Below are 27,946 nucleotides of genomic sequence, written 5' to 3'. Positions count from 1 at the left end.
GAGCGCACGATAACTCTCGAACGGTTCAAATTTTGGCTTTCGTAATTTTTTACCCAAACTTAGTGTAAGTTCGAAGATGTGCTATATCGGTCCACTCCTTCCGGTACCTGCCTGATTTGGTCCATACTTTGCCCATCGTGAAATGTGTACCAGACTTAAATAAGAATTCAATATGGACCCAATCGGTCCACTCCTTCGGGTACCTCCCACACAAAATTTCGGAAAAGTTCAGTTTAGGGCCATCTCTCGAATCGCTTTGATTTTTAATTTAGCAACTTGTATTCACTGCCCTCCATACGACGGTACAAGTTTCATCAGGTGCAAGTCCATACTTCCTGAGAAAATAGCCTGAAAGTTGCAAACAAAACCCCTATGACACCGAGTGAGGTGGTTGGAGCGCAAGATAACTCTCGAACGGATCTGCCGATTGGGTCCAACATTTTGCCTTAGTAATATTTTGTCTAAACATAGTTTTAGTTGGAAGATAAGCCATATCGGTACAATCCTTCAGGTACTCCCCCCACAAAATTTCAAAAATTTTCGGAAAAATTTTTCGTACGGTAACTTTTGAAGGGAGTGGCCGAATTGGTCCATACTTTACACATCCTAATATATCTACCAGATATAGATCAGGTTCGAATATGGACTATATTTGTCCACTTCACCCAGTACCTCCCAAATTTCGGATAAGTTCACTTTAAGACCTGATAGCGAATCAGTTAGATTTATTTTTTTTTAGATTTTTGTTGAAGCAACTTGCATTCGCTGCCTCAATTACGATGGTAAAAGTTTTTTTAGGGGCAAGTAAAAAACACTTCCATAACGGTCAATGTCGATCCATTCCTTTTAGTGTCTCCTCCGCAAAACTTTTGATCTTTAATCCTAATCAACATTTTTGTCGGTTCAAAGGCCCAAAATTTTTAAAACCCCCTAAATACATACGTATTTTGGGAAAATTTTTTTTTCAATATACACAGGCTGAGGGTATATCTCTATCGGCAAAGCCGACTGATACTTTTTTACTTGTTGAGGTACAACAAAAACTATTGAAATCAATATTTCATTGCGTATTCTCTATTCTGGATGACACAAGCACATATTTTAGGCATAGAGGATATTGCTTTTCAGACTACTTTTGCGGCTTCAAATAAATTTTCTTTGGATTTCCAATGTTTTCGGTTGATTTTTGAGTTAACGATCTCCCACAAGTCCTAATCGAGAGCTAAGATCAGGGGATTGGGCAGGCCAATGGAAAACTTCTGTCGAATTCTTTTGGAATCACTCCTTAACCACTTTCGATAATTGTTTCGGTTTGTTGTCTTCCTGCAATGTCCCTTTTAAGTGGCATCTCTTCTTCAGCATAAGGCAACATTACGCCTTTTAATGCGTTACGATACTTGAAATTATCCATAATTCCATTAATTGTATGAATCGGTCAAATCCCTTGCCCCCAGAAAAAAATCGCAGCTCATTATACTCCGCCTCCATGGTTTACAGTGCCTTTGCAATATTGAAGTTTTAACCGTTGCCCATTTGGTCAAAAAAAATTTATTTTTCGTACTCAATAAGTGGCTAAATTCATGCAAATCTTCAGAAATCATTCTGATCCCACAAAACTCGTTTAAAGATTTGTATTTTTATAATGTTGTACCTACTTTGACTACGTAATTTATTGTGTAACGTTCTCTAACATAGCATTTCATGTTCATAACTTCTAGGCCATGACTATACCGATAAACATTGTATCTAATTAATTTTCAAAATAAATAATTAAAACACAAACATTTGTAATTGATCTTATTATACCCTCAGCCTTTAGGCTATGAAGGGTATATACACTTTCATACGGGCAAAATGTGCCTCATCGAAATAATGGTTTTAGACCCCAAGTATGTTTGGACGAAATGTGTTTCAGACAATTTGGAGTCGATTGAGCAATGTCCGTCCGTCTGTCTGTCTGTCTGGCTGGCTGGAGCGCACGATAACTCTCGAACGGTTGAACCGATTCGGTTCAAATTTTGGCTTTCGTAATATTTTGCCCAAACTTAGTTTAAGTTCGAAGATGAGCTATATCGGTCCACTCCTTCCGGTACCTCCCCCACAAAAGTTCGGAAATGTTCGGAAAATTTGTGCGCACGATAACTCTTGAAGGGAGTAACCGATTTGGTCCATACTTCGCCCATCGTGGAGCGTGTACCAGACTTAGATCAGGTTTTAATAGGGACTCAATCGGTCCACTCCGTCGGGTACCTCCCACACAAAAATTTGGAAAAGTTCAGTTTAGGACCATCTCTCGAATCGCTTTGATTTTTGATTTAGCTACTTGTATTCACTGCCCTCCATACGACGGTATAAGTTTCATCAGGGGCAAGTCCATACTTCCTGAGAAAATAGCCTGAAAGTTGCAAAAAACCCCTATGACACCGTGTGAGGAGGTTGGAGGGCAAAATAACTCTCGATTCGGTCCAAAGTTTGGCCTTAGTAATATTTTGTCCAAACATAATTTAAGTTCGAAGATAAGCCATATCGGTACACTCCTTCAGGTACCTCCCCCACAAAAGTTCAAAAATGTTCGGAAAAATTGTGCGTACGATAACTCTTGAAGAGAGTGGCCGAATTGGACCATACTTTACACATCCTAATATATCTACCAGATATAGATCAGGTTCAAATATGGACTATATTTGTCCACTCCATCCGGTACCTCCCACACAAAATTTCGGATACATGTTCACTTTAAGACCTGCTTTCGAATCACTTTAATTTTTGTTGAAGCAACTTGCATTCGCTGCCTCAATTGCGATGGTAAAAGTTGTTTCAGGGGCAAGTCCATACTTCTTGAGCAAACAGCCCGAAGGGTGTAAAAACCCCCTATGGCACCATATGTAGTGGCTGGAGATCCACTTCCTTAACGGTCAATGTCGATCCATTCCTTTTTGTATCTCCTCCGCAAAACGTTTGATCTTTAATCATAATCAACATTCAAACGCCCAAAATTTTTAAAACCCCCTAAATACATACGTTTTTTGGGAAAAAAAGTTTCAATATATTCAGGCTGAGGGTATATCTCTGTCGGCAAAGCCGACTGATACTTTTTTACTTGTTTTTGTTTAGCGTAAATCAAATATTATTTTAATCACAGGCATTTGTTAGACCCAGATAAAAATGTGATACTATGCTGGTATGTTTGCTAACAACAATTTGAGGATTTTGATAATGACATCATCGTAGTATGCACATGTGTTTATTTATTAAAATTGATTTGATGAAAAATATTTAAATTCAATAAGAGGCTGGATCGTACCATTTGGGAAATTCCTGTACTAAGGAAATAAATAAAAATATTTGTTCAAATAATATTATTACCAACAGCTAAGTGTAGCATACTGATGGTTTGAGATTGATATTCTACCATCCATCTTCCTTTCATTGCAAAATAAGTATCTGATAAATTGCCTTAACGAAATGGGAAATATGAAAATATAAACCTAATTTAGATACTATTTTGCGATAAAATTCTCAAGATGTCACAATGAAGCATTTCCGCAAAAAATTCCCATAGTCTGCTAAGCTACGCAAAAAATGCCACAGACTACCTGTAGTCAGGCATTGCAATCTCATAGCACAACCTTAGTGTATCTAAAATTTAGATTCTACATTCTATTGTTTGTCAATTTTATTTATAAAGGAAGACAAACATACCAAACACGTACCCATCCTCACACACACCCATATAAATATTTGTAAAATATTGATAGAATATCCTTTCAATAACACATGGATAACAGCAAAAGCAACGACAAGGCCATTCTGCAAGCCATTCAAACCAAACTCACTCCTCTAAATTCTCTTCACAGTTGACCTCTTCTGTTAACCATTTCCTAACCAGGCATATCCATGGTGGTTTTTCTATGGATTGACATTGTTTTGTGTGGTAAATGCCACACATGCAGGACAAACACTAAACTATAACAACAACAGCATCAGCAATCGTAGTACGAAGAGGAGGCGGAGGAGGAGGGCGAGTACTACAATCATCTATCTTTTTTGTAACAGCGGGATATTAGTTTTCGTTTATTAGTTACTTTATATAGTACGCCGACATCCAAACAACCAGCTAGCCAAATATTCAGCCTTGATTGTGGTGGTCGGTCCTGCCTGCCATATGTTGCAGTCGTGCCGCGGTATAACGCTTGTGAAAATGTTTGCATTTTTTCTCATTTTCCATTGAATGCATCGATACACAAAGGGAATAGCCTGTTTAGACCACGAAAACATATTTGTTTGAGTGCCTAAATAAAATACACATGTTTCCACATCAAGTACCATGGCGGGTTGTTGGTAAATAGCGCATTTTTTTCTCGAGTATTTGCAAATCTATCGTGTCTGCCTTAGCCAAGCAATCAATGTAATCTGATACTTTATTTTGTAATTTATTTAGGTGCTGATCTTTGCTGTTGTTGTTGTTCGTGTTATTACTGCGGCAATGCACATTCACTGCATTGCTGCAGATTTTTTGTTTTTTTTTTTGCGTTGGCTTATATTTTGCAAATGGCCCATACTAAATTTGTAATGTATTTCAAATATTTTATGTGGGATAGGGTTTTAGTCAAAACCATGTAAATTATGCATCCATCTCATGCCTCGTCATAGTTGAGAGAATAATAAAATTGCCAATCCATAACTAAAATCAAAATTAATGTACATAGATATAGACCATCGAAAACAGTGGATGGTGTTGCATACACAGAAAAAGCATTACGAGTACTGTATTTTGGGAATAGTGTTCATAAAGTCTAGCCAAGGTTCAATTTTCTGCATTTCATGAACACCTTTCATAAAGCAAAACAAAAAGTACTGGTTTCTTCTGAGAGATTGAAAAAAAAAAACAATTTTGGCGAGTTGTTCTGTTTTTAGTGACTAACAAACACCACACACCACCAACCAAACCAGAGGTAAATTTTGCTGCTTTTTATTAATGCTTTTATTTTGTATTATTGTAATTTACCCTTTCTTCTAATGATATTCGCTGTAATTGTTAACGTCTTGTGAGCATAGGAGAACAATATGGACCATATGTACATACATGTTAAGTCTATCAGAACTAGGTTGACATATTAGATATTACCTTTATATTAAAGAAATAAAAAAATTGTAGATGCGAACTATATCGTACAGCCACTTTGTTTTGTCGACACGAAACGCACTGTAGTTGTTTGGTTTGTCAGTTAACAAACAACAATTGTTGCGACAGTGGTAGTTTAGGTAAAGCGTGTGTTGTTATGGTTCCCTGCCAGCATTTGGCAGTGAGTTTCTCACTGACTCGCCTAAGACGTGACTCCGGAGACATGCCAAGGAAGATTGTTGGAGAATTACGCAAACAATTTTTATAGCAATATTAAGATTACTTTTTATCGCGTATCCCGACACTTCGGAGTGACTTCCAAGGCAATTGTTTACATGTATTTAACAATTCAACTCATTTGAACAAATATGGAACATTTTTCTATCTGATGATTATGTGAAGTGGAGAAGTGGTTTCGCTTTCCCAAGTCAGGCAACAAAACAACATCACATTTTTAAAATGACAAAATTAATATAGGCGGAAATTCCAAAGAAAAAATTCTCTAAAACATATATAGAAAAAATAAAAAAAATATTTTTTTAATTCTAAGAACTATCGCGGAAATGATCTTCAAGCAGTGTCGCTGAAGTGACTTCCAAGACGACACGCGGGCGTGGTTCATTTCTTCACTGGTTCATTTCAATTGAGGTCACTTTCTACTATTTTCATCGCCTAGGCAGCACGCCTAAGACACTTCTGCGATAATTTTTGCTTGCAGGGTTTCGCGATATAGTCTCAATGTGATGGTGAAACGATGGTGGGGGTAATATTGTGGTTTGTTGATATAGTGTCAATGTGATAGTGAGACGATGAGACCATTCAAAAGAAAACGAGAACAAAGTTGACAGCATTTACCAACAAAGAGAGGAAATATGAGAACAAACAATGAGAATGTAGGGAAAAATAGCAAAGTGATTTTTCATCTCATGAATATCTTTCATATTTTTTAAAAAATAGTGGCTTCCGGAAAGATATAAAAAACTAAACATGTATCTTATAAGAGGTACCTGTACAGTATGAAATATTTTTTCTGTGAAAAAATATTATATGGTATTCCAATATCGCACAGAAGCAAACTTTTTCATAGGTTAGGTTAGGTTGAAAAGAGAGGCGAATATAAGAATCGCCACATGCCCGTATGGGGCATACACTTAAGCCAGTATAGGCCTGTTGTTCATAAGAAGTTAGAAAAATACTTCACTTTGAACTACGAAATTGTATATATTAAGCGTTCCTATAACAAACAAATAATTGTATATAAATATACTATTTAAATATAAAATATACTATTTTTTTAACAGCTACGTTTTAAAACAGTTTGACTGCAAGCAAGCATTTTGGGCAAACGTGTAATTTAAAAAAAAAAAACACTAGTTCATCCCACTGTGCCCCTTCATATAAAATTCAATATATTTTTGCACATATTAGCATTATTTGATTTAAGTAAACATTTTATTATACACGTTTTGAAACGAAAATAATCCTAAATACAGTTTTTGTTCGAAGCCACTGGTGTTAGGTTATTTATTTAATAGGATTTGTTGTTAAATAAAGTATAATTTTGTAGTCTTTACAGATCAATGGTTATGGAAAATTAGTAATGCTTGGATTTTAACAAAATATTGCAAGATTTTGTTTAACATCCAAATAGCACCACCAATTACTTGTTTGGCTACATTGGGTCATAGGCATTTTTAAGCCACAATATGTAGTATTTTTGCAAAGTAAAAGGGACATGCCCAAATTTTAACAACTGTAAACTGTTTCCCCTTATTAAGATGTTTTACTGCCATTTAGTGGTCTTCGATCCTGGAGGGCTCCTCTCAGGAAGTCTTTTGTTTATAGAAGACACTCTATAAGAAACTCTAGAAACCCCATTTAGGAGGTCTTGTATTTATAACGGCTGATCCAAGTAGAGGTAATTTCTCAATAGCCTTTTTTGACAGATCAAGTGTGAGTCGTGCCATGCTCTCATATTATTTTTATTTAGTATTGTTTGGCATTTCATCGTGCCAAGACTTAAGGCTGAACAACGTTTACAAATCATTCAACTTTCTTACGATAATTCACTTTCTTTGAAGAATGTGTTTCATGTCAAATTTTGTTCAGCGAGGAGACCCATTTCTGGCTTAGTGGGTATCAGACAACGAAGCCGACCGTTTTTTTTTTCTGCTCGCTCGCTCACGTCTGTGCAAGACAATCGGCGGCGGCGCGCCGACTTATTTACCGACTCGCGGCTAAATTTCAGCTTAGTTAACATGTAGTTTAAACATAGTCCCGGTACACACTGGAATGAATTTCATTAAAAAATTTCATGAAATTAGGCGTTGTTAGATCAAATTCCACACTACAGAAATTTCATAAAATTACTAAGAAAGCAACATTTCATGAAATTTTTTCAATGAAATCAGTCTAGTGTGGACCTTGACTATGTACATATATCGCGAAAATCTATGGATTTTTGCTGAAAATTATCGGCACGCGCCGTTTCTACCGATTTGACGGCTGCCGTTTTTTAGCCGATTTGAGCCGACAAAATCGGCGGCGGCTCGACTCGAAACGAGTGGCGGCGGTTCCGCCGATTTTCAGCCGACTGGCTTCCTCCTCTGGTGGGTATGTAAACAAAGAAGTAGCCCATTTTGGTTAAGAGCAACCTAAAGTGGTTCAAAAAAAAAAAAAAAACAAAGGTTTCATGTGGTTTGCCCACATATTTCCATATTTCTTTAAAAATGATGTTGGTGACTCTGGCGACCATTATCAATGCCTGAAAAATAAACTCGTGATCTCGGGGATATTATGGTTTCAACGAGACGGCCCGGTTCCCCCACATGGCATCAATCAATGGATTTATTAAGAGAACACTTTGATGAACATACCATTTTATGTTTTGGGCCGGTCGATTGGCCACCAAGATCGTGTGATTTCACACGGTTAGTGCTTTTTTCTTTAAAAAATTTGGGAACCTCTAAATGGATCACCCTTTTGAAGACCCATTTATAAAAAAGATCACTTTTCATTTAGAAGGTATTAAATCTTTATAATACCACGTTAGAAGGTATTCTATCTGAATAAGTCCCCTTTATAAATAAAGAATACCCCTTTAGGATGTCTTCTATATTAAGAAGACCTCTTTAGCAGGTCTTCCATATAAAGAATATCAAGTTAGGAGGTATAATATCTTTGTAAGAGCACTTAAGAAGGTCTTATATCATAAGAAGGACACTTTAGGAAGTCTTCAATCTGCCTCCTTCAGGAGGACTTTTTATATAAAAGAAATTTTTAGGAGGTATTATATCTATGAAAGTCCTGTTAAGGAAGTCTTGTACCCATTGAAGACCCCTTTATAGGACAACACGTTTGTAGGAAGTCATATACATATATCAATAGGACCACTTTAGAAGGTCTTCTATCTTCAGAAGACCCCTTTAGGAGGACTTCTATCTACAGAAAACCCCTTTAGAAGGTATTCTGTCATTCTTTAGGATGTCTTCTGTATATAGAAAATCATTTTAGGAGGCAAAATACCGTTTAAACAAGTCTTCTATCTATAGAAGACCCCTTTTTGAGGTCTTCAATCTACGGAAGCAACTTCCGCAACTCTTAAATCTACAGAAGATTACGTCAGGAGGTATTGCATCTATGGAAGGTGTCTTCTATATATAGGAAACCCCTTTAGAAGGCATTCTATAAGTAGAAAACCCCTTTACGATATCTTATATCTATAGAAAACCCCTTTATGAGGTCGAACATTATTTAAGTGTAAAAGAAATATTACGATGCGCAATGGTTCTACCAATGTCTGTCACTTCTTTCGATAGATGTCGTGCCCATCAGACACTTTAGTTGGTCATTGTGGATTGTTTAGAGCTTTTGGAACATTAAGATCGCTTAAACAGCACTACAAGAAGTACTTCCGGTAAAAACTTTAAAATGTTGGACCAAATCGGTTGATCCGTTCGAGATTTATTGTATGTTTCAGCCTGCCGGATAGACTGCGATTTATTTAAAAATCCCTACGGTGATTTTTTTATTTTTTTGATTTTCTCATCTATGAACTTTGTAGTTTCGGAATCCGCAAAATCTTCCCAGGTGTATGCTACATACATTTAAAGTTAGTTCAGGCGTACCGAGCTATATAAAGAAACTAGTTCCTTTTGTGATGAGGAACTAGAAATATTGATCCGCTCCGGGAACTAGGCAGGGAGTATACTAGCACGGTTACACTAGAGCTTTTTGCCGGGTTAACCCAATTCATGAGGATTTATTTGACGTTTGCGCTATGGAATTGACATTTGAAACCCAAACCCACTGGGTTAATCCGGTTAGGCATAACGGGGGTATAAGAAATTAAAGTTTATTTGGCCGGCTTCATTGTTTCTTTACCAAAATTTCTGCTCTGTTCCAGAACGTACAAGAGTACAATTCATATAGCCATTTATGGTATTTTTAGGATTTTATTTTCATTTGTAGCCCAAATTGGCTGTAACTTGGCATTTGGAGTTCCCAATGGTACAGTAACTTCCCCACCAAAAATTGTAGACTTAGGTCCCGGTTTTGGTAAAGCCCCCATATAACGGTACCACTCGATTTGAGTTTTTTTCTATATTTTTAGCTTGAACTGGCTGTAATTTGGTTATGGGGTTCTCAGTGGTCAAAAAATTTATTTACCAAAAAAAAATTAAAAATAAAACCAGTAAGGAAAGGATCAAAGTCGGGCGAAGCCGACTATATGATACCCTACACCACTGTGAATATGTAAAATATAAATCGGAGCTATATCCAGATCTTAACAGATTTCGATATAATTTGGCACATTTATTTCCAGACCGAATTCAGTCATACATTCCTAATTTCATCGAAATCGGAACTATATAGCTAGTTTGGTACAGAAAATACGTGAAATCGGCCGAAAATATATATGGAAGCTATATCCAAATCTGAACCGATTTCGATATTATTTGGGACACTTATTTCTAGACCGAATTCAGTCAAACACTCCAAATTTCATCAAAATCGGACGTATATAGCGTGTTTGGTGCAGCAAATACGTGAAATCGGGCGAAAATATATATAGGAGCTATATCCAAATCAGAACCGATTTCGATATAAGTTGGCACATTTATTTCTAGACCGAATTCAGTCACACATATAATTTGGCACACTTATTTGTAGACCGAATTCAGTCACACAAGCAAAATTTTATCAAAATTGGACGTATATATCGTGTTTGGTGCATCAAATACGCCAAATCGGGCGAAAATATATATGAGAGCTATATCCAAATCTGAACTGATTTTCACCAAAAGCAATAGCGTTCTTCCTATTGCTAAAAAAATTGTAGTCCCCAATTTTCAGCTGAATCGGAAAAAAATGCGACCTCTAGGCTGCGAACAAAAATACATGGACAGACAGACGGACGGATGGACGGACGGACGGACATGCAGAAATCGACTCAGAAAGTGATTCTATGTATATCCCTCAAAGGAACTATATGTCTATCTCGCTTCCTTTTGCACGTTACATACAAATGCACAAAGACATAATACCCCTTACCACATAGTGGTGTAGGGTATAAAAATAATTAAAAAAAAAATTAAGTTAGTGTTTTATTTATATATGCACTAAAAACTAGAAAATAATTTTTAATAATTTTCCTTCTTCATGATAAGATCTCTCAAATAAAACGCTTGCATTTAACACTGTAAATTAATTGTTATTAATTATTTTTTAAATGTGTTTCTTTATAAATTTTTCAAAATATTCAAAAATAGTAGATATTTTCAGGTTCTGGAACAAAGCAATTAATTTGATATTTACTTATGTGGTAATGTAATAAATACCTTTGCAACATTCTAATTGGATACCAGTGACTAATATAATTAATTAAACATCACTCATTACCATATTTTCTTTGACGTCACTCGACATAAACAAAAATTAAATTTTCTCTTTGCAAAAATAAATTTTGTGTGAATACCTCAATTTGTCGCCACACAAACAAACACACACTTCATTAACCATTAATGAATGCCACAAATATACAGAGCAATTTGTAAACAATTTTAAATTCAATCAATTTATCATATGGTATTAACAAAAGAAACAAAGATTTGATTGCAACCGGCAAATGACCAACAACAAATAAAATAAACAAAAGAATAACAAAAACACAAAAATATGTATACAAAATATTAAGTAATCTAAACAACAACTAAAATATAGCAAGGAAGCAAACAAACAACAATAACAATTTGCCAATTATCAACAATGAATGTGGGGTATGTGGTATTTGTTGGTCGGCAAGGGATGGTCGGTCTCTGGTCGGTGTGTCTGTCTATTTTGTGGAACGTCCCAGTTGGTCTTTGGTCGGAATAGTACTGTCATTGAAGAATAGAAAAGTAAGTACATACAGAGCAAATGACCTCAAAATACAATCAGATAGAAGAAAAATGACATGAAAATGTAGAACTAAACAAAAGCTAGACAATACAATAAAATCGATAAAATAAAAAAAAGAAGAAAGCCATGTAAGCAATGCAATTGACAATTAATAGTAAACAAATTGAATGGGCAAACATGTAAACAAATCGAATGGACACAAAATAGGGAAAACAAAATCAACAAAGACACAATATAAAAGTACATTCAGTAGAAAATGTATGTGATGGAATGGAAAGTACGAAAAAATCAATTCACGTGTAGAAGCTAAAAAGTTGTCTGCACGCTAAAACTGAACTCAAACAGAGACATTCATGGGTTGGGTTGAAGTTCAAGTTGGTTGCCATTCCAAATAAACTATTTTTTTTTTGGAAACAATTTTGCGCATTTTCTCTCTTCTCGTCTTCCATCCTTTTAAACAAAGTGAATAAATTTAAGATTTTTCGGACAAGAAATTAAATTTTGGAAAACTTAATTCATCTGCTTCTCGAAAATTAAAAACATATGCCGATTATTTATTGGATTCTTACAAACATCTTTTAAAAATGTGTGTGTATTATTTTTTTAGTTGTCACCTTCAATATGAAAATTAATATTTTGTATATTGTTATTTTTTTGTATTAAACGTCTTTATAACAAAATCCAACGTGCCAGTAGACAACATCAACTTATCGCCATTAAATGAGACATATGCATTAAATCGCTGTTATTTGTTGGAATATTAAATTGCTTGTGAAAAACGTGTTTGCAAAACTACACAAACAACAATAGCCCAACAATATATTGGAGACTACTTTTGCAAATCTGTGAGCACTGAGAAACGGGGAAATAATGTTATGCAAAATAAACAAAATATTTGCAATTTCTAGGAAATTACTCATATTGCTTGATAAAAAAAATAAAACAAACCGGTCGGTATCCAGTCACAGAGAATTTTTAATAATTCGCAAAATGGCCATTCATAAAAGAAACAGACGCTTTTAAGAGTTGCCATAAACAAATTTAATTATTTTAGAGAATTCGAAATGAATGAATTTCGTTTTAACAACACTTTTCTATGAATAAAATAAAACAAAAATAGAGAGCTTTGACACATAGTAAAAAGTAAGAAGTATTTAATATTTATATTAGAAAGAAATCGTAAAAAATACATACTAAGAAAACTGTAAAAGGAATAAGATATTTAAAGAAACTCTAAGAAATCCGAAGAATATGATTTTATTTAACGATCATATTACGTAATTGGAAGGGAATGGGAATTTTACACAACATCGTAGGCAAGGCATCTGCAAAATTCGACCAAGTAATTTGAATAATTTCCGATATAAAGCCGCACATTTTCATTTGTAATGAATTTCGAACTTCGAATTTGTAATTTAAGACTTTCGAATTAAAATTCTAATTTCGTTATTAATTTAAAATTTATAATTCGAATGTTTCAATTGTAATTTAAATTACATTAATTTAAAATCTAAACAATTCCATATGTTATTTAATTATACCCTTCACCATATGGAGAGTATAATTAAATTTGTCATTCCGTTTGTAACACATCGAAATATTCGTCGGAGACCCTATAAAGTATATATATTATTGATCAGCATAAAATTCTATTTCGATTTAGGTGCATTACGATAACTTTTAAATTTAAGTCCCAAGACACCCAAGACCTTGTCGATTTAACCATGTCCGTCCGTCTGTTTGTCTGTTGAAATCAAGATACAGCTCGCAATTTTAAAGATAGAGAGTCAATATTTGGTACAGAAGTTTTTATTACTTGCAGGATGGTTGGTATTGAAAATGGGATATATCGGACCACGTTTTGATATAGACCCCATAGAACGGTACCTCCCGATTTTCGGTATTTTGAACGTTGTGGCCTCAATATTCCACCGAAATGGCTGAAAATTGGTATTTAGACTTCGTTGGGGGTACCCAAACTTCCCCTTTAAATTTGTCGATATAGGTCCACGCCTTCATATAGCCCCCATGGAAGGGTACCTCCCGATTTTCCCTATATTGAAGGTTGTGGCTTCAATATTCCACCAACATGACAGACTTTTGGTATTTAGTCTTCAATGTGATATAAAACTGTTCGCCAGAAATTTGTCTGTACAGGTTCACGCTTTCATATTGTCCTATTTCCGACTAAAATTCGTCGGTATAGGTCCACGTTTCGATATAGCCCCCTTAGAACGGTACCTCCCGATTTTCGTAATACTGAAGATCGTGACGTCAATATCCCACCGAAATAGCTGAAATTCGTTCTTTCGTCTTCCAAGAGTTATAAAATATTCCAGAAGAGTATTATCAGTATAGGTCCACGTCTTCCTATATCCCCATAGAAGCGTACTTCTTGATTTTCGGTATTTTTTAAGTTTTATCCACATTCTCTTACCGAAATATAGGAAATTTGGTATTTAGTCTTCTTTGAGTTTAAAAACTTTCCGTCAGCAATTTGTCGGTATATGTAGATTGACGTTTTGAAATAGCCCCCATAGAACGCTGCCTCACATTGTTTTACCGAAATTGCTGAAATTTAGTATTAATATTAAGTCTTCTTCATACACGAAAGGAAACTAATTATTATACCCTCAGCATTTATGCTAACGAGGGTATATACACTTTCATACGGGCAAAATGTGCCTCATCGAAATAATGGTTTTAGACCCCAAGTATGTTTGGACGAAATTTGTTTCAGACAATTTGGAGTTGATTTAACCATGTCCGTCCGTCTGTCTGTCTGGCTGGCTGGTGCGCACGATAACTTTCGAACGGAGCAACCGATTCGGTTCAAAAGTTGGCTTTCGTAATATTTTGCACAAACTTAGTTTAAGTTCGAAGATGGATTATATCGGTCCACTCTTTCGGGTACCTCCCACACAAAATTTCGGAAAAGTTCAGTTTAGAGCCATCTCTCGAATCGCTTTGATTTTTGTTTTAGCAACTTGTATTCACTGCCCTCCATACGACCTACAAGTTTCATCAGGGGCAAGTCCATACTTCCTGAGAAAATAGCCTGACAGTTGACAAAAAAACCCTATGACACCGTGTGAAGTGGTTGGAGCGCAAGATAACTCTCGAACGGATCTGTCGATTCGGTCCAAAACTTAGCCTTAGTAATATTTTGTCCAAACATAGTTTAAGTCTGAAGATAAGCCATATCGGTCCACTCCTTCAGGTACATCCCCCACATAAGTTCAAAAATGTTCGGACAAATTGTGCACACGATAACTCTGGATGGGAGTGGCCGAATTGGTCTATACTTTACACATCCTAATATATCTACCAGATATAGATCAGGTTCAAATATGGACTATATTTGTCCACTCCATCCGGTACCTCCCACACAAAATTTCGGATATGTTCACCATAAAAACATGCTCTCGAATCACTTCCCTTTTTTTTTGAAGCAACTTGCATTCGCTGCCTCAATTACGATGGTAAAAGTTTTTTAGGGGCAAGTCCATACTTCTTGAGCAAACAGCCCGTAGAGTGTAAAAACCCCCTATGGCACCATATGTTGTGGCTGGAGATCCACTTCCATAACGGTCAATGTCGATCCATTCCTTTTAGTATCTTCTCCGCAAAACTATTGATCTTTAATCCTAATCAACAGTTTTGTCGGTTCAAACACGCAAAACTTTTAAAACCCCCTAAATACATACGTATTTTGGGAAAAAATTGTTTCAATATATACAGGCTGAGGGTATATCTCTGTCGGCAAAGCCGACTGATACTTTTTTACTTGTTCCTAATCCACATTTTGGTCGGCAAGTTCAAATGTCCAAAAAGGGCCACAAAATTCTGAAGAGAGCTTAAATAGATTTCGCTTCACATTGGCTGAGGGTATATATCTGTCGGCAAAGCCGACTGACACTTTTTTACTTGTTCCATTTTACTTCAATACAACTTGTGGTGGAGGGTATAACACGCCGTTCTTACTTGTTTTTAATTTGTAATACTCCATTTAAAATTCTAATTATTCCATTTGTAAGTCGAACTTTCCAATTAAAATTGATATTCAATCAATTATCAACGTGTAAATGTATAAAATCAAATTTCAAATGGCCAAATTCAAATTACGAATTTGAATTTGAAGCAGACAATATTCAAGTTACAAATCGTCACCAAAAATGCCCGAAGATGTAACCTACATGAACACCGAAATTTGTATTTTATGGAATCTGATACATAAAGCTAAAATACATGCCTTGGGACAATTTCAAACTTCTACAGGGTTGATTGAATTGAATGGAGCTCAATGAAGTCAGGCAAAAGACAGGGAAACCTCCTATTCTAAAGTGAAAAAAGTTAATTGTTTAAAGTTCAAACGGCAACTTAAAACGTGTTTTTCTCGAAACTAGATTTTTTTGAGATGTGTCACTCTTTGAATAAATAAGCGATATGTGCAATAAATTTTATACGGATTTTAAATTCCCAATGTTTTTTAAGATCCTTTGAATAAGCTGCCATAATAAACAAAAAATGTTTGGATTGAATTACCGGTTCCGGAGAAGAAAGCAGAAAATTGACACTATTATCATTTTAAATTTTATTCTTTATATATCACACGGTGCGCCTGAACCAACTTTAAATGCAAGTTGCTTACACCTGGGAAGTTTTTGAAGATTGTAAAACTACAAAGTTCATAGATGAGAAAAATAAAAAACCAAAAATAAATCGACGAAGGAATTCTTAAATAAATCGTATTTTTTAGGGTTTTTTTAGGTTTTCACGATTTTGCTTGGAAACCGCAAGTTCCATTGGAATGGGATAAGAGAAAATGTTGTAGCTGTTAAAATTCTCTACAAGATTCACCTGTATGGTATTTCCGTACGTTTTAACATTTCTGAGATATAGAAGTTCAAATTGGAACAATGAAGTGTGGCTGTATCGCCTCCATACAAAACAGTGCCATGCACGGTGCGCCTTAACTAACATTAAGTGGAAGGTGCTTACACCTGGGAAGTTTTTGCAGATTTTGAATCTAAAATGTTTATAGATGAGACAAATCGAAAAAAAAAAACAAGTAAAAAAGTATCAGTCGGCTTTGCCGACAGAGATATACCCTCAGCCTGTGTGGATTGAAAATCTTTTTTCCCAAAAAAAACTTATGTATTTAGGGGGGTTTTCAAAATTTTGGGCGTATGAATCGAAAAAATATGGATAGGACTAAAACTCAAAAATTTGCGGAGATATCGATAGATAGGACTTTTTACCATACTACCCTACCGAAAAACATAATATCGCTGTAAACAGGGCCTCTAGGAAAATCTTCGGTAAAAATATCCAAAGGATCCTTGAAAAGATCCTTAAACACACAATAATGTTGAACATTTGTGTGGTTACCCCAAGGATTGGACAGATAGGGCCCAAATTTGAACATAAACTAAGTTTCGAAAACATTTAGAGATCCAAAGTTTGGACTAAATCGGTTGCTACGTCCATGAAATGAAAAACTTCTCTACAAGTGGTGTCGTAAGACACGCCGTTCGGACTCGGCAATAAAAAGTAGGTCCCATATCATTGAGCTAATATGAATCGGCGTGCACTCATTGAGATGAGAGAAGTCTCCCTTGTCCCTTCGGGGATGTTGTGGGAACATATGTATGTATGTACGTCCATGAAATATCGCGCGTACCATTTTAGCGAATATTTTCGAACTTTTGTGGGGGAGGTACCGGAAGGAGTGGAAGCACCAACTTCGAATTTCATCTTATATTTACAAAAATATTATAATATCCAAAGTGTGGACGAAAGCAGTATTCGGTTCGAGCTCTCCAGCCATAGAGGTTTCTTTAAAATTTTCCGGCTGTTTTCTCAAGAAGTATGGACTTGCCGCTGAAACAAATTTTACCGTCACAACTGAGGCAGCGAATGCAAGTTGCTTCAACAAAAATCAAAGTGATTCGAGAGCAGGTCTTAAAGTGAATTTACCCAAAATTTTGTGTGGGAGGTACCCGAATGAGTGGACAAATATAGTCCATATTCGAACCTGATCTACCTATATCTAGTAGAAATATTAGGATGTGTAAGGTATGGACCAAATCAGTCACTCCCATCTAAAGTTATCGTGCGCACAATTTTTCCGAATATTTTTAACTTTTGTGGGGGAGGTACCTGAAGGAGTGTACCGATATGGCTTATCTTCGAACTTAAACTAAGTTTGCAAAAAATATTACGAAGGCGTCATTTTGGACCGAATCGGCAGATCCGTTAGAAAGTTATCTTGCGCCCAACCACTACACACTGTGTCATAGGGGTTTTTTGTTACTTTCAGGCTATTTTCTCAAGACGTATGGACTTGCCCTGATAAAATATCAAAGCGATTCGAGAGCAAGTCCTAAACTGAACTTTTCCGAAATTTTGTGTGGGAGGTACCCGAAAGAGTGGTCCGATTGAGTCCATATTGGAACCTCATCTAAGTCTGGTAGAAATTTCACGATGTGCAAAGTATGGACCAAATCGGTTACTCCCTTCAAGGATCAAATTCGGGCGGGGCCGACTATATTATACCCTACACCACTGTGAATATGTAAAATATAAATCGGAGCTACATATATCCAGATCTTAACCGATTTCGATATAATTTGGCACATTAATTTCCAGACCGAATTCAGTCACACATTCCAAATATCATTGAAATCGGACTTACATAGCGTATTTGGAAAATATATATGGGAGATATACACAAATCTGAACCGATTTCGATATAATTTGGCACATTTTTCATCGAAATCGGAAATATATAGCGTGTTTGGTACAGAAAATACGTGAAATTGGCCGAAAATATATATGGGAGCTATATCCAAATCTGAACCGATTTCGATATAATTTGGCACACTTATTTCTATACCAAATTCAGTCAAACATTCCAAATTTCATCAAAATCGGACGTATATAGCGAGTTTGGTGCAGCAAAAACGTGAAATCGGGCGAAAATATATATGGGAGCTATATCCAAATCTCAACCGATTTTGATATAATTTGGCGTATTTATTTCTAGACCGAATTCAGTCACACATACCAAATTTCGAAATCGGACACATATAGCGTGTGTGGTACAGAAAATACGTGAAATCGGCTGAAAATATATATGGGAGCTATATCCAAATCTGAACCGATTTTCAGCAAAAGCAATAGAGTGGCTATGGCTAAAAAATTGTATTCCCCAATTTTCAGCTGAATCGGGCAAAAAATGTGACCTGTACGTTGCGAACAAAAATACATGGACAGACGGACGGACGGACATGCATAAATCGAAGCGAAGTGATTATATGTATATCCCCAAAAGGGACTATGGGCCTATTTCGTTTCTTTTTGTATGTTACATGCAAATGCACACCCTTACCACAGTGTGGTGCAGGGTATAAAAAGAACAAATCTCTAAAGGGATTTTTAAATAAATTGCGACCAAATTAATATTTTATGGGTTTTTATGTTTTAAGGACTTTGCATGGAAACCGTAAGCCCTATCGAAATGGGACTTAAGAAAATATAGTAGAGCATTTTCACTGCTACATTTTCTCTAATCCCAATTCCATAAAACTTGCCGTGTCCAAGCAATATCGTGGAAACCTAAAAACACCTAAAAATGTGAACTTTGACTGTGATTTATTTAAAAATTCCTTTAGCGATTTGTTCTTGCTTTTGGATTTTTCTCATCAATGATCGTTGCTCTTTCAGTTGGTTCAGGCGCACCGTGTATGTCATTGGTCAAGAAAATGTATTTACTAAAAAGTTAAAAATAAAAAATAATTTAAAAAAATTAAGTTTCAGTGTTTTATTTAGAAAAAGCACTCAAAACTAGAAAATAATTTGTCGCTTAGCCTCAATAAATATATTCTTTCTCATGATGGAATCTCTCAAATAAAACGCTTGCCGTTTAATATTGCCACTATTTATAATTTAAATGCAAGCGTTTTATTTGAGAGATTCCATCATGAGAAAGAATATATGTATTTATTGAGGCTAAGTGACAAATTATTTTCTAGTTTTAAGTGCATTTCTAAATAAAACACTGAAACTTAATTTTTTTAAATTATTTTTTATTTTTAACTTTTTAGTAAATACTTTTTAGTAAATTGTTGGTTGGGAAGTTTCTGTACCATTGGGAACTCCAAATGGTAAGTTACAGCCAATTCTGGCTAAAAATGAAGGTAAAATCCTTAAAACATCGGGTGGTACCACTATGTGGGGGCTATATCAAAACCTGGACCTACACTCAGTGCAAGCCAAAATGAGACAGTACTTAAACTTCATTTGTAAACCAAATAAATTAAAAGCAACAAGTAAAAAAGTATCAGTCGGTTGGCCGACAGGGTTTTAAAAATTTTGGGCGTATGAAACGACAAAAATGTTGATTAGGTTTAAAGAGCAAAAGTTTTGCGGAGGAAATACTTAAAGGAATAGATCGACATTGACCATTATGGAAGTGGATCTCAAGCCACTACATATGGTGCCATAGGGGATTTTTACACCCTTCGGGCTGGTTGTCCAAGAAGTGTGGATTTGCCCCTGAAGAAACTTTTACCATCGTAATTGAGGCAGCGAATGCAAGTTGCTTCAACGAAAATCAAAGTGATTCGATAGCAGGTCTTAAAGTAAACTTATCCTAAATTTGGTTTGGGAGGTACTGGATGAAGTGGAAAAATATAGTACATATTTGAACCTGATCTATATCTGGTAGATATATTAGGATGTGTAAAGTATGGACCAATTCGGCCACTCCCTTCAAAAGTTACCGTACGAAAAATTTTTCCGAACATTTTTGAAATTTTGTGGGGAAGGTTCCTGAAGGAGTGGACCGATATGGCTTATCTTCGAACATAAACTATGTTTGGACAAAATATTACTAAGGCCAAATTTTGGACCCAATCGGCAGATCCGTTGCGCTCCAACCATCTCACACAGTGTCATAGGGGTTTTGTGCAACATTCAGGCTACTTTTTCAGGAACTATGGACTTGCCCCTGATGAAACTTGTACCGTCGTATGGGGGACAGTGAATACAATTTGCTAAAACAAAAATCAAAGCGATTCGAGAACAGGTCCTAAACTGAACTTATCCGAAATTTTGTGTGGGAGGTACCCGAAGGAGTGGAACGATTGAGTCCATATTGGAACCTCATCTAAATCTCGTAGACATTTCACGAGTTGCCAATTATGGACCACATCGGTTACTTTCTTCAAGAGTTATCGTACGTACAAAATATCCGAACATTTTCGAACTTTTGTGGGGGAGGTACCCGAAGGAGTGGACCGATATAACCCATCTTCGAACTTAAACTAAGTTTGGACAAAATATTACGAAGGCCAAACTTTGGACCGAATCGGTTGATCCGTTCGAGAGTTATCGTGCGCTCCAGCCAGCCAGACAGGCAGACAGACAGACAGACAGACGGACGGACATTGCTCAAACGACTCCAAATTGTCTGAAACACATTTCGTCTAAACATACTTGGGGTCTAAAACCATTATTTCGATGAGGCACATTTTGCCCGTATGAAAGTGTATATACCCTCGTTAGCATAAATGCTGAGGGTATAAAAACAAAATTGAAAACTTTTTATATGGACTTTTATTATATATATTCTAAACTATAAAAAACAAAAACCAGAATTAAAATTCATTCTTTATTCAAAAAGTTGTATTAAAAAACATAAAATAGTCTATAATTCATCCGCAAGCCAAAATGGGACAGTTTCAAGTTTTAAGTGATTTTTATACCCTCAGCCTTTAGGCTAAAGAGGGTATTTACACTTTGATACGGCCAAAAATGTGCCTCATCGAAATAATGGTTTTAGACCCGTTTTAGACGTTTCAGACAATTTTGAGTCGATTGAGCAATGTCCGTCCGTCTGTCTGTCTGTCTGTCCGTCTGTCTGTCTGGCTGGCTGGTGCGCACGATAACTCTCGAACGGATCATTCGATTCGGTTCAAATTTTGGGTATCGAAATATTTTGTCCAGATTTGATTTAAGTTCGAAGATGCGCCATATCGGTCCACTCCTTCAGGTACCTCCCCCACAAAAGTTCAAAAATGTTCGGAAAAATTGTCCGCACGACAACTCTTGAAGGGAGTAACCGAATTAGTTCATACTTTGCACATCGTGACATTTCTACCAGACATAGATGAGGTTCCAATATGGACCCTATTAGTTCACTCTTTCGGGTACCTCCCACACAAAATTTTGCTTAAGTGCAGTTTAAGGCCTGCTCTCGAATCGCTTTGATTTTTGTTGCAGCCACTTGTATTCACTACCCCCATTACGACGATATAATTTTTTTCAGGAGCAAGTCCATATATCCTCAGAAATCACGAAAACTGCAAACAACCCATATAATACCATGTGTCGTAGTTAGAGTGCACGATAACTCCCGAACGGATCAACATATTTGGTTAAAATTTTGGGTCTTTCAATATTTTGTCCAAACTTCGTTTAAATTCGAAGATAGACCATATCGGTCCACTCCTTCCTGTACCTCCCCCACAAAGGTTCAAAATTTTTCGCCAAGATTGTGGGCATGATAACTCTAGGAGGGAATAACCGAATTGAGCCAAACTTTGCTATTGGTAATATTACTTTCAGGCATAGATCGAGTTGTAATATGGACTATATCGGTCCACTCATTTGAGTACCTCCCACACAAAATTTGGAAAAAGTATAGTTTAACAACTCCTCTCTGATCTTATTAATTTGTGACGCAGCAGGTTGCACTTGCGGCCCCTGTTACGACGTTGTAATTTTTTTCGTGGGAAAGTCCATACTTCCTGAGATAATGACCCAAAAAGGTCCAGAAAATCCTACCGGCACCACCTAAACTGGCTAATGTGTAAAATAGCTCAAACTTTGTAAATTGAAAAGTAAAATTGTAATATATTTAAATTCAGAAAATGAAGTTTATTTTTAATTATACTCGTATAGTCTGTAAGGAAAAGATCCATAGATTTGTATTAGCTCCGAATATGTACTACACCGGATCACTGCTATGGGTAGACCCTACCCAAAGTTTGGAAAAAATGCATTCGTCTTGGATCATTCTGAATTTTGTTGCAACATGTAGTTTGTTGCGGCCCTTTCCATCCTGGAAAATTTTCCCAACAGCTAAAAAACCTACAGAAGTATTGTGTTAACTTTTTTTTCTTCGGGTACGTGGCTGAGGGTATATCTCTGTCGGCTCAGCTGACTGATACTTTCTTACTTGTTTTATAAACTAATAGTCAATATGTAATCCGTTATTCTTTTTCACCATTTTTAATCGTTTTGGAACAGATTCGACCAATGTTTTACAGTAGTCAGGTGGTATTTTTCCCCATTCTTCGAAAAGGACCCTTTTTAGTTCAATTCTGTTGGAAACCCCGCGTTCATTAACTTTTTTCTTCAAAAAATCCCACAAGTTCTCAATGGGATTAATGTCTGGACTCTGGGGAGGTGTTTCCATAACATGGGGAACATTGTACAGCAGCCTAGAACGAACTTTATACGCCTTGTGCTTGGGATCGTTATCTTGGTAAAACTGCCAGCCTTCGCTAAAACCCAATTTTTCCACACTTTTTGGTATATTGTCCTTTAAAATGTTTAAATACATATTTTGGTCTATGATTCCATCAATAAAATGCAAAATTCCTGGCCCTTCTGCCGAAAATGAGCCCCATACCATTACAGAACCACCGCCGTGCTTAACCGTCGATTTTAGATTACATAAGCGAAGCTATTCATTTTTTCTTCTCCACACTATAGGTTTGCCATCTGACCCAAAAACGATAAATTTACATTCATCTGTAAACATAACGTTCTTCCAGAAAGAAAAATCTATCATTTCGTGCTCTTTTGCGAAATTGAATCGAATTCTCGGTTACGTGGGTTAATAAGAGGTTTCTGCCGTGCTCTTCTTCCATTAAAACCAGCTCTGCGTAGCACATTGCGTATTGTATTCTCAAAAACTTTTTTACCTAACTCATTTTGTGATATGGAAGCAAGTTTTGGCGCACTTAAAAATGGATTTGATTTTATTTTTCGTAAGAGAAACCGTTCTTCGGCTTCAGTAAAAATTTTGTTATGGGCTTTTTTGGTTTATTTTGTATAATTTTGGAGTTTCTATATGGTTTAATGATATTGTAAACAGTTGAGTGGCTTCGATTAACCATTTTGGCAATGGCACGAACAGATTTGCCATCTTCTGCATGTTTAATAACAAGTTTTCTAACTTCTATTCCAGTTAGGGCACCTCGTCCAGATTTCGCCATTTTTGTTGTTATTACACCGCGAAATGCACACTAAATTGTAATTTAGGTGTTCCCCACAATTGTGTAAGTAATCACAGTGAAGTAACAACACGCGCATATACAGCGTTGTAATATTAGGGATAAGTGTTGCCCTCTGTCCCATTTTGGCTTGCACGTTTATTTTTGGGTGTTTTTACATTGTACCCTATAATTATTTATTATATTTAATTATATCTAAATGTTTTTGTATTTTTTTAATGTTGACATGATAGACATTTAAAATGTATATTACATGTTAATCTAATACAAATAGTTTAGAGTTTATTTAACTTTATAAACAATTTTTCACCCTGTAGTTTCTTTACCATTGGGAACTCCAAATGCCAAGCTACAGCCAATTCTGGCTAAAAATGAAGACAAAATCCTCATAATACTTGAAATCGGGTGGTGCCGCTATAAGGGGGCTATACCAAAACCTGGACCTATGTTCACAATTTTTGGTGGGGAAATGTCTGTATCATGTCTGTCTGAAGATAAAATCCTTAAAATACCTGAAATCGGGTGGTACCGCTATATGGGCTGTAGGAAAATTGGTCCCATATTCATGTATTGTCATCCAAATCTGAAAAGTGTGCAAAGTTTCAGTTCGATTGGTCAACTGCAACTGTGTGGAAAATGAGTTACCAGAGTTGAAATGCAAGTTAAACAAAACACCGTTAAAACATTGTAAAATGGACCAATCTTTGTTCTAATTTCATATTCATGTATTGTCATCCAAATCTGAAAAGCGTGCAAAGTTTTAGTCCGATTGGTCAACTGCAACTGTGTCAAAATTGAGTTATCAGATTTGAAATGCAATTAAATTAAAACACCGTTAAACAATGTAAAATGGACCAATCTTTGTTGTAATTTCATATTAATTTATTTTCATCCAAATCTGAAAAGCGTGCAAAGTTTTAGTCTGATTGGTCAGCTACAACTGTGTCAAAATTGAGTTATTAGATTTGAACTAAACGGACCACAAAGTAAGTTAAATAAAACACTGTAAAAATAATTCTCACATTTCAATTAAAAATAACTCCACGAATAAAAGTTTTGTCACTAACAATTTCCAAGAAATATCTTTGGATCTCACGTAAATATGCAGCTAGACTTGATAACAAGTGGAGCCATCAACAACAAAGACAACAATCAAAACAACAACACTAAAACATTGGATTACAACAACGATGATGACACAAACATTTTTTCCATGACGAACAATATGGTCAGTTTTTTTAATCAAGTCAGCATTTTTATAACACACTAAATATTTATTTATGCCATATGAAGGTGTAATTCAATATGAAAAGCATTTAAAATTTGTTGGGAAACTTCATTGCAATTTTTAAATAAAATAATTTTAATAAAACTTACCTAAAGAATAACAACTGTTGATTTGTTGGCAGAGCACAAAGATTGCTAAGGTAATCCACAAATGAATCTTTGATATTCTCTGCTTCTTTTGGTTGATTGTTAAATGGTGCACCACACGTTGTTCTTCTGTTGCTAATTTGGGGTTAATGGAATGCAGCCGCCTTTCTAATTCCTCCATTGTGGTGTTTATGTTTTGGATGGTTTTTAGTCGATTTGTTTTTTGTTTTTGTCAAGAATTGCACAAAAAATATGCAGATAATTTTGTTATATTTCGTAGGGTAAAACTAAACTTTTGTTGTAGGTTTAGTACAGCACTTCTTCTTTCTTCTTTTGTTATTTATTTCATCTTTTTTGTGTTGAATTTTTCTTTGTTTGTTTTGTTTATTTCAAAGCACTCAACACTCTTGACGAATATGGAGAGGGAATACTATTTTATTTTTACCTTTTCTCCTCAAATGTGAATTATAAAGGTGAACACAACACGGCGGTTACTGATCGTTGATCTCAACGAGTTTTTCTCTTGCTCTCACTGGTTTGGTCACTCTTTTTTTAATGAGAATTTCTTATTAAAACACACCTGCCTTTATTTGGGCGCTTTAACTGACTGCTTCTCACGGATGACGTTCACAAAAGATAAAGGTGAATAAGAATGAAGCACACTAATAACAACAACAATAAATACGTTGTTGTCGCACACACACACGCTCACAAAACAAAATAAACAACAATTTACATGTATTGGAAAATAATGGTTGATTCGTTGGTTTGTTGATCTGATGGAAGTTGGTTAAGTAGGTATAGTTGTGGTTTTTGGGATGATTATTTTTCTCCAAGAAATTTTCATTTGAATTCTGTATTAAAAATTCTGCTTGCCACAATCACTAGAATTTCAAATTGTTGCACTATTAAAATTTCATTGGCAATTTCAAAACTATTTCGATTTGCATATCTAAATATGTATTTGCCACTCTATCTATATAGCATTCAATGTGATTTTCGTTTCGACCTCAAACACCAACAAAACGCATTGTTTTAAACTTTTTCTGTTGCCATTGTTTATGGCCGATGATGATTAATACAGGCAACAAACAGAGGAGATATAATTTTTGTGTTGCTCTTAACGTTGTTTACAAAAGTGGTCAAACAACTTTTTTGTTTGGTTTTGTTGTTGCTAGAATAAAGGTATAGATATTCATAGACAGCTCACATATTTCCTTTGAATTGTTTAAACTTTTTAAAATTCATTTGAATTATTTCACTCAATTTATTGTTATTTATTATTTTTTAAACAAAAAGCAACGCAATATTTTTTTATTTATTTGTTTCCATTCAATGGCAACTTTTTTCTTAACACTTCTTTCTTCTTGTGTTGTTGACTGGCCCTTTCTGGTTGGTAGTGTTGCTACGTTTATTTGTACTTGTTTTGTACCAACAATTGAAAGAAAAACTACCACACAGTACAACAACCACATACACTGAGAGCCAAAAACATGCAATGCTTGTTTTCACTAACCGACCGACATTATTCACCCGTCCAATGTTTTTCTCGTACGACACACCAAATACGACTGAGTGCCTGCTCAGTGTTGTCGGCTTGTCAAAGCCCTTACGAATGAGTAGAAAATACTCTTTTAAAGAGTGAGTGCATTTTCGTTGGCTGAGTGAGAATGTGTTTTGTTTACTGGTGGAGCAAAGGAGCATTGGTATGGAATTGGGGAATTAATTTATTATACTCTGCAAACAAATAAAAAATAAAATAAATTTCAATAATGTATTAAATTGTAGGAATACAAATATATTAAATTATAAATTCTTTCCGTAGTAATGTAACCCCAGTATTATTGCCCCTTTTGATTTTGGAGCCCGGTATTTTTTCTTATTGTTATTTTTTGCTATTGTTGGGTTTTGAGTGATGTTTTGATTTTTGTTTACATTTTACCAGTGTTACCTTTAACATCTTAATACATTAATGTACTTTGTGGTCGGTTTACAACTTTAAAGTTAGGAGGGTTGGCGTTTTTTGTTTGGGATGACGACTTCTATTTTGTTTTTCAAAATAGTAAGGCTTAATCCCATAGTCGTTGTTTTAATATTTTATTAAAACAACTTTAATTTATTAGTGGGAAAAAATTGGCGATGTTTACCAAGGGGTAAGGCAGGGAATACTATAGTTTCAGATCTCGCCACAGATCTTCATCAGTTCCCTTGTTTCTTGTTTTTCAACAAGAAACTTTTTATACCCAAGTGTCAATTGCTAGCTCAAATAGATACGTGCGCAAAGAAACACTCTGATCGAGAATTTCTTTGGCACTACCTAAACTCTAGCAACTTCACTTGCAAACAAAACCAAATCTTTCCCACTGCTATGCGTTCGTCGATTCTCGACGAAAAAACACATAACTAATTTGTTGGTATTGCATATTACAGCAATAAACAACATTTCGACGGTGCCAGGTCTCACAATTAGGAAAGTTGGCGTTTTTTGTTTGGGATGACGACTTCTATTTTGTTTTTCAAAATAGTCAGGCTTAATCCCATACAGGTATGTGATGGAAAACGATTCGACTCGTTTTGCCATAAATCGAAATCGTATATCTCTAATTTTGGTGTATATTTTAATGAAATTGACAATGGATTTTAAAAATATTATTCAAATAAGAACCGTTTGCGAAGTAAAACTATATATATCATCAACGGCACTCCGATTATATACCATTTCGATTCAGCAAATCGATTC

The 27,946-nt window shown here is 35.5% G+C and overlaps 1 protein-coding gene across 20 annotated transcripts in view; it reads right to left on the bottom strand.

Annotated features, from left to right (window-relative positions):
• sdk (sidekick cell adhesion molecule) overlaps window positions 1–26,779 on the bottom strand; it is a 459,794-nt gene extending 433,015 nt beyond the window's left edge. For 16 of the 20 annotated variants that reach the window (XM_073975465.1, XM_073975468.1, XM_073975471.1 and 13 more), the window contains exon 1: window positions 25,210–26,774. In XM_073975465.1, the coding sequence (XP_073831566.1) occupies window positions 25,210–25,387 (178 nt within the window). In that variant the 5' untranslated portion in view covers window positions 25,388–26,774. Of the gene's footprint in view, window positions 1–25,209 lie in introns of all 20 variants that reach the window. The other 4 variants (XM_073975479.1, XM_073975482.1, XM_073975481.1 and 1 more) reach the window with 2 other exon arrangements.
• Between the last annotated feature and the right edge of the window lie 1,167 nt (window positions 26,780–27,946).

Source organism: Musca autumnalis, unplaced genomic scaffold, assembly GCF_047663935.1.
Source record: "Musca autumnalis isolate F117 unplaced genomic scaffold, ASM4766393v1 scaffold_3, whole genome shotgun sequence".
In the NCBI taxonomy this organism is placed as follows: Eukaryota; Metazoa; Arthropoda; class Insecta; order Diptera; family Muscidae; genus Musca; species Musca autumnalis.
This window is presented reverse-complemented; position numbering and strand designations above follow the sequence as displayed.